Consider the following 8,559-nt stretch of genomic DNA (forward strand, 5'->3'; position numbering starts at 1 on the left):
GCTATACTCCAACATTATATCTCCCACTTGTAGTTGGTAACCACAAGTTCTCATTCCCAACTATACTAGTAACCCCCCCCCCCCCCTACTCCACCCCCCTACCCAAACAAAAAAGAAGAAAAAGAGAAGATTGTTATTCCCAGAATTTCAAGAACATTAGACATGGGATTGTATCAATCATGTTGTATTGTTATCCTATATTTTATGTTCTTGATTTTGAAACCTGAATTGTCATATTCCATGTCATGTACATCACAAAAGTTTACAAAGAACAGATTATATGAACATTGCAACGACTTACCACATTTGAATAGTTACATCCATTGGAATTACAATTCCAAGGATTTTACCTTAAATTTAGCCTTTGTAGCTACTCCTACTAAACCTGATGGTTGGATTGCTTGGGGAATTAATCCAAATGCAACAGGAATGATTGGTACACAAGCGTTAATCGCGTTTAAACAATCCAATGGTTCTATAGTCGCGAAAACGGTCAAGTTGAATTCGTATAAATCAATCGTGCCAGGGGAGCTAGTGTATCGCGTTACTAATATGGAGGCTATGTATAGTAATGGAATGATGGTAATTTTTGCTAGTGTAAAATTACCAGAAGGAATGACAGAATTGAATCAGGTTTGGCAAGTAGGAAGTTCAGTCTTGAATGGGACATTCCCTGGAATTCATGATTTTCAGACTGAGAATTTGAATTCCAAGGGAAAACTTGATTTGATGAAAGGGAAGAGTATTAGCAATGGTTCTGAGGATTCTAGACTCAAGAATAGAAATGTAAGTTCTTCAACAAGTACAAATTTCATTTCATTTTTTTTCTAACGACAGTGTCCAGATCAGTTTTTCTACAACTCCATTGTTTTATCGAATATGTGTTATCTCCCACCAGCACAAGTATCAATGATTTCCTCGTCAAAGTTCAATCTACTGGGATTTGAACTTTGGTCGCCTGTAACTTTTATCCCACTTAACAACCACTAGAGTGCCAAGAAATACCAATTTCATTTGGTTTGTTAGTTCAATCTTTTTTCTTTTTTCTTTTTTCTTTTTTTTATATTTTTTTACATCACATCTCCGTTGAAGCATAGGAGGACCCAGAATTTTAACGCGACGGAGGAACAATATTTTGTTCAATCAATGGCCTCTAAAGGCTTTTAGCATTCAGGCTGCCAAATGATTTAATGTAAAAATAAGTCCGGTGACGCAACTTTTTCCCTGACCCTTTATGAATGCGGGACGTTTCGTGTACCGGGCTACTCTTTTTATTTTATTTTATATATTTTTGTTTCTGACATTTGAATTTATGTTGAACAGATTCATGGAATTCTGAATGTTGTGAGTTGGGGAATACTATTTCCAATTGGAATTATGATTGCAAGGTACCTAAGAACATTTGCAGATCCATTGTGGTTTTATGTTCATGTGGCTTGCCAATTATCATCTTATACTATTGGAGTTGCTGGTTGGGCAACTGGTCTGAAACTTGGAAGCCAATCTAAAGGAATTGAATATACTTCCCATAGAGATTTTGGTATTGCCTTATTCTCTCTTGCAACTCTTCAGGTATACTTTCACATTAAAATTCTTTAACTTCTTTATCTTTAGTTTCTTTAATTTAAAGGAGACTATCAACTTTTGGACTTAAAAAAAAAGGGGGCAAGTGCACGTATAGCCATTTTCAGGTATGCTATTTAGAGATTAGTCGGTACTTATTTTGTCCGGAAATTTTAAACTAAAAATCTTAACTTCAGAACAATTTAGGATACTTTTGTCCCGAAAAATTGAACTGAAAAACTTTAATTTAGGACGCACTGACTAATTCCTAAATAGTAGTCATTTAAAGTGGCTACATGGTGTCATTTCGACAAAAAAATATGGCAAACCCCTACTTATAAATTGAATCATGAAGATCAATTTAGATTAAAGGGAGTATTTTTATTTACTTATAATAGTAGTATTCGAGTCAGATTGTGCACATTTCAACTATTCCACCAGGTATCTGCTTCCTTCCATTAGCATAGATAGGTAATGCGTAACTCTACTAGCTAAGAGTTACGCAGATAAGAATAAATTACTTAGCATTTTTTGTTTATATTGAAATTTGAATCCTGATCGCATAATTTCGACATAAAATTGTAGGTGTTCGCGCTATTTCTAAGGCCAAAGAAGGATCATAAGTACAGATTTTACTGGAATATGTATCACCATGGAGTTGGATATGGTGTACTTGTTCTAGGAATCATCAATGTGTTTAAAGGTCTTGAGATTTTGCAGCCACAAAGCAAATGGAAATTGGCTTATATTGTTTTCCTTTCAATTCTTGGAGGAATTGCTCTTATTTTAGAAGCCATTACTTGGACAATTGTACTTAAAAAGAAGCCTGGAAAATCAAATAACAAGCTTTATGATGGCCAAAATGGTTCAAATATAGGAAGACAACAACCTCTCACTTCTTGAACTAGTTCTCCTCGCGCGAATCCGGATTTAATCAGATTCCAATGCGGATATCGGATATCGGATGGAAAATCAAAAAACAAAGAAATAGCTCTCTCCTCCACAAATCTATATATAGTACAAGTCTGAAATTAATTTTCTGGATGCGGTCCTTCTTCACACGCTGTGTGAACGTGAGTTGTTTCGTGCATCGAACTGCCTTTTCCTTATATACTGTATTTGTTTTCATGTGGTTAGCTGAATACTAATTTATTTATTTAATTTGGTTGGGACTGTAATTTATTTTTATATTTCCTTATTGTGTAGAAGCCATGTATGAGAGTATCTTTTGTTGTTTTTTGCTTCTTTTTAATATTTATTAATATGAAATGATTGGTGTTTAGTTGCAAATATAGCAATCTTTAATTTCCCAAAATATAATAGTCACTTTTCTCAGCGATCTTTGGTACAAAATCAAAAGCACAGTAAAATTTTTACTAATACGTTCCAAATTTTAACATCAGACAACATTGTACATACAATTTTTAAACTTCACACATCCTTAAAGGGAAGCTGCAAAATGTTTATGTAATGCAAAAATTGTAGGAAAAATAATATTCCAATCTTGTAAAAATCTCTTTGAAAATTTTATATTGTTTGAGATTTTATAGGGAAAAAAAGGAAGGTAAAACAATGAGAATTATCTTGCAAATGTAAAATGCTAAGATAGGAATTTTACCAACGAATAACTATTAAAGTTCTAGTATTTTCAGTTAAAAGTCTTATGCCCCAAATTTTCTTTTCGAGACTAATTCAGTTCCTTTGATTTTCTAGTTTTTCCTTAAATTTTCTTTTTCAATCTTGTTTTTTTTCTTGGAAATAACTAATAATCTATCTGTTTCAGTTTATTGTGAACCTATTGTCATTTTAATATGTTAAAAATAATTCTTTTCTAAATTCAAAAATAATTTAACTTAAATTTTTTATTATACTCTTAATAGCAAACTTTTATAATCATAAAAATATTACTATGATATATGTAAAATATTCCAAAAGTGTCTTTTTATTTTCTTAAATCCCGTCAGCTAAACAAATTCACCAACCAAAAATTCACATGCAAACTTCTTTGCTTTTCTTTTTTCCTTTCGTGATCATAGTTCATAATTCGTGCCTTCTGTCCTAACTTAAAAAGTTTGTACATCAAAAATAGAAGAATTAATTACCACGCTAATAGGTTTTAGGGGCTAGGTGAAAGTGTAATTACAACTATGAAACCTCAGTTGTAGCTTCTGTAGTTGGTAATACTGAAGCTAATAAATAACGTAAAACATAATTATATATATTTCTGCAATTGACTTTTTTGAGGCCAAATGTAATTTTTTTTTTATCATTAAGTAATCTATACACATAGATTAAGATTTTATATGATGTTAAGTTTCAACTCTTGTCAAAGTTTATTGTGAACTTCTGTCGGTAGATATATCAAATTGACTTCGGTGTTACTTTTCAAAATAAATCTACTTTGATACAAAAATAAATAAAAATAGAGTTTTGGCACAACAATTAAATTATCTGCGTCACATGTTCGAGCCTTGAAATCATCTAATGATGCTTGCATCATGGTAGATTACCTATTATCATACTTTTTAGAATGCGACTTAAACATCATATACTTGTGTGGATAGCTGCTCAAAGGGTGTATGGCACGGCGAAGTTTTGCGACTATGCCATTCTTGGCGACGGTGATCGTCGATGAGAAGCCGAGGGCCACTTAGCATAATATATAATTTTAGTGTACTACAACTATATCTAAAGAAAGGTGTGACCTCTCTCTGAACTCCTGTATGAACGTGGAATGCTTTGTATACCGGACTAAATAAATAAATAAAATATGTTAAAACGTGCTGATGTTTAAGACATTGGATAAGGGTCAGATTTGCCCCTCTACTATTATAAATAGGCCTTATTTACCCTCCGTTTAATTTTTCTATCAAAAATATCCTTACCGTTATACATTAGGTTCATATTTACCCCTTAAACGTTTAAAAGAGTTACATTTGCCCTTCGTTATACTTTAGGATCATATTTACCCCTTTACTCTACGAAAAGGGTTACATTTGCCAAATGTTATACTTTCTTGACATATTTATCCTTATAATTATACGTGTCAGCTCGTCACCCCACCCCCCACTCCCACTCGTCCATCTCTCTTATCCGTGTCAGCTCCATATTTTTCGGAGAGCGGAAAAATTTTGGACAGTGAATGAATGAAACTCTAGTGTTATCTCTAATTGATTTATTTAATTATTTCACCTTTGTCTATGTTAATTTGTTTCCCTTTAATACTTAGGAGTTAGGAGACATGAATCACTCAATGATATTTTGAAGTGTTTGTAGAGATACAATTCTGTAAAGTCTAAACTGGGTCAATTGACCATGATTGATTCACGAAAAGCAATTTTCTGATATGACATTTATGAAGATTGTGCGAAATACAATAGTTATAGCAGCGACAACATATTGATAAACAATAACTTTGAACTCAAAATTACTAATCTAATACAACTCACAATTATTGCAGTAACCAAAGTAAATTACAAGAAGTTGCACAATAATGGAGTTAATAAAGTCTTATTTAAATTGGGTGGACGGGTTAAATTATCTTAAATAGGTGACCATATTTAAATTGAAAGAAAAAGAAATTCACATAGGCCTCATGTAGGAAAACAAAGGTGGGACATGACGATCTACCGAATGAGGGTAAATGTGGGTATAATTGTAAGGATCAATATATCGAGAAAGTATAACGAAGGGCAAATGTAACCCTTTTTGAAAAGTAGAGGGGTAAATATGATCCTAAAGTATAACGAATGACAAATGTAACTCATTTTAACGTGTAAGGGTAAATATGAACATAATGTATAACTGTAGGGATATTTTTGATTAAAAAAACGTAAACGAAGGATAAATAAGGCTTATTTATGATAGTAGAGTGGCAAATCAGACCCTTATCCGTTAAGACATTAGTCACCAAAGTGGTAGGTAATTAAGTCTCTTTTTGACCTAACAAGAAAGTTGATTGTCTTGTATGAGGTTAACACAAGACATAATTTGCTCTGATGTAGCTGTCCATGAGAAAACGGTCTTCCTTTTCACTTCCTTGATAGTAGGAGAAAATGCTTACTTGTCAAACACTCAGTTAATAGCTTGATTTGATTACTCTAGAAGCTTTAATTAAATAAAATAAAAATAAGTAATCCAGAATAAATAAAAAAAATAGAATAAGTATAGATAAAGTGAAGAAATGATGATTTTCACTATAGCTAATTAATGTGTATCCTCTCTTTAGTTTTTTAACTGATAAAGTTAAATTAATTAGTTTGATATAAACACCTGAAGAATTATGAAAGTATTAAAATTTAACTAACTAATAAAAGAAAAAAAAGATAAATATATATGTGTGTGTATATATATATATATATATATATATATATATATATAACACACCAAAACTTGAAACTAAATTACATATTTGAATTTGAAGACTAATTTTTTAATTTGTATGTTAGAAAAAGATATTTAGTTCTTCGATATGTTACCGTGCGAAGGCTGACAAATTCACTAGTTAGTAATAATAGTAGTAGGCAATCAATGCTATTATCCAGCACTATTTCCCTGGACTCGGAACAAGTTTAATCTTATAATTATCAAAATTTTGAAACAAAAGCAGAATTGATAGTTAAATTTACCATAATTAAATAATACAAGAGATGAAAATGAACATTAATTAATCATAGTTAGGTGATAAATGAGTATGCAGAAGACACATGTCATGCAATTATTGAATGGTGTAAACATTTAACATGGATAAATTTAGCGGATTTCACATGCTAATTAACAGGGGCGAAGCCGCGTGGTGTAAAGCGGTGTCACCCGACATCGATAAGTTGAAAAAATTTACTACATATTTACATCTATAAATAATATAAAATCCAAGTATTTAAATATAACAGGAATGACATCACTTAATATAAAAAATAACTTTGACTCTTTGGTTCAGCACTTCAAATTTATTGCAAATGATATGGGATTGAGTCCTGGAGGATATTTTATAAATTTGGTCTATCTTCTTGAAAAATATTGTAGCAAACAAGGGTTGAACCTTCGACCCCTTATCCGAAATGACAAACTTAAATCACTTAAGCTAAATGGCGAAGCCAGAATTTTCATCAAGTGATGTCAAAATATAAATAATTAGATACATCGAAAAATCAAGGGGAGTCAATGTATAGTAAATATACATAAAATAAAAAAGTTTATCTAACAATATAGTGTAATTTTCCGAGTGTCGCTTGATATCCCTTAGTTCAATGTAGCTCCGTCACTGCTTATGCTGACACATAATTATTGACAACAAGTAATTTAAAACCATTATGGTGATTTAATAATTTGTTAACTTCTTTTAGGAAAAATCATGCTTATGCTCCTGCTAACTAAAAGCCTTAAAACATGAGTATCATTATGACCTTTGTTTTGGTCATAATTATACTTAACATCTGTCTAAAACAAATTGAATGGGACCCAAATTGCTTAATGATTAATGAATCCACATAATTATGTGTAGGAAAAGGACCCCAATTGCTTAATGCTTAATTATTAATCAACCCGTGATTAATCTTGTTTTATTCTCCTTTTTTCTTCTGTAATTATATGATTTTTGAAGCATTAGAACTAGAAAAAAGATGGCTTTGGTTATATGTATTTTTTTGTGTCTGCATTTATATTTTATTAGGAAACTACCAGTTATATCAATTTATACGTAGCTTATTATAAAAATTGGTCAATTCAATAAATATTACTAATATTAGTTTAGCAATATTAGTTAGCTATTTATAGCTAAAGTAAAGTCAATTTTTTTGCTTTCTTTTGAGTGGGTATTATTAGAATTGATTGAGTACATCTTAAGGAGATTGAATCTCAGTTTTGGGATAATTTGACAGAGTTTTGAGATGGGTTAAATTGAAAATTTGAAGTAGAAGATGAAACATGAAAAAAATAATCTGTGTATTACACTGTGTATCATTTGCGTATCACATATGTATCATATTTATATCAAATGTGTATTATATGTATCTCTATGTATACCGTGTGTGTGATACATGCGTTGTAGAAGAATTTTTTGAACTAGATTTTAACTATGAATTTTGATACCAAATCAGTCCAAATCACCTCCAATCTTTCTCAAAATTTGTATATTGACTCATCTATACGTTTTCAATGAATTTCAACCATACCCATTGAAAAATATCCTTTTTTGCTTAGATTTTAAAATCTTGTATGTATATTTTTTGTATTTCAACACCTTGTTTGTTACCTCATCCATGAAATTTTCTTTCTCTCTTGCATCTAATGTTGCCTATCACGCTTAAACATATGGTAGGAGATTTTTACATGTGATTCTTGGAGAGAAAGAACCTTATTTATTTGAATTTTTAGTTTTATATGTGTTTGGCTAGTTTTGGTAAGTCTATGATTAATGGCTAGACGTTGGTAAGTTGGAACTTATTTGGGACATTTATGTAAGATTCCCATATTTTGGATAAAATTGAGGTAATTGGGCCTCTTTTGATAGCCCACAAGCAATTATTGGAATTGGGTTTAGCCGAAGCCCAAATGTAGAAAACGGCGTCTCTCAAATACTAGAAAGTAGTTATAGGGAATTTAAATAAGTCTTAAAAAATTGTATTCTATGTAAATTCCTCTTTTTTCTATTATAAATTTTCAGATGAATATAACTTGGACTAAGCCATTAATGTATAGGGTGCTTAGGAAGTCAAACACTGGTCAATAAAATGGAGTATACGTAGTCCGCTAGCACTCAATATGTATACGCCAAATCGAACAATTTATCCTAAAAAATTATAAAGTGAAAATGCATTTCACTTAATCATATGATTAAAAGACAAGTTCATATGAAAAATGCTTATCTTATATTCATTGATATGATGTAAACGCCAAGTGGGAAAGAGTTTTTTTTCCATGCCTCCAAAATATTAAGAGCAAAAACACAAAAAGATAGGATACACATTCCACTATGCACATCAATTGGTTAGCATA

The 8,559-nt window shown here is 31.1% G+C and overlaps 1 protein-coding gene across 1 annotated transcript; it reads left to right on the forward strand.

The window, feature by feature from the left end:
* On the forward strand, positions 1-2,853 carry LOC104111578 (cytochrome b561 and DOMON domain-containing protein At3g25290-like). Its single transcript, XM_009621308.4, has 3 exons — positions 1-786; positions 1,324-1,572; positions 2,149-2,853. Exons 1-3 carry the CDS (start codon positions 163-165, stop codon positions 2,464-2,466), a joined length of 1,191 nt encoding a protein of 396 aa, XP_009619603.1. The 5' UTR covers positions 1-162; the 3' UTR covers positions 2,467-2,853.
* The last annotated feature ends 5,706 nt before the right edge of the window (positions 2,854-8,559 follow it).

The sequence above is a fragment of the Nicotiana tomentosiformis genome, chromosome 9 (assembly GCF_000390325.3).
Source record: "Nicotiana tomentosiformis chromosome 9, ASM39032v3, whole genome shotgun sequence".
NCBI lineage: Eukaryota > Viridiplantae > Streptophyta > Magnoliopsida > Solanales > Solanaceae > Nicotiana > Nicotiana tomentosiformis.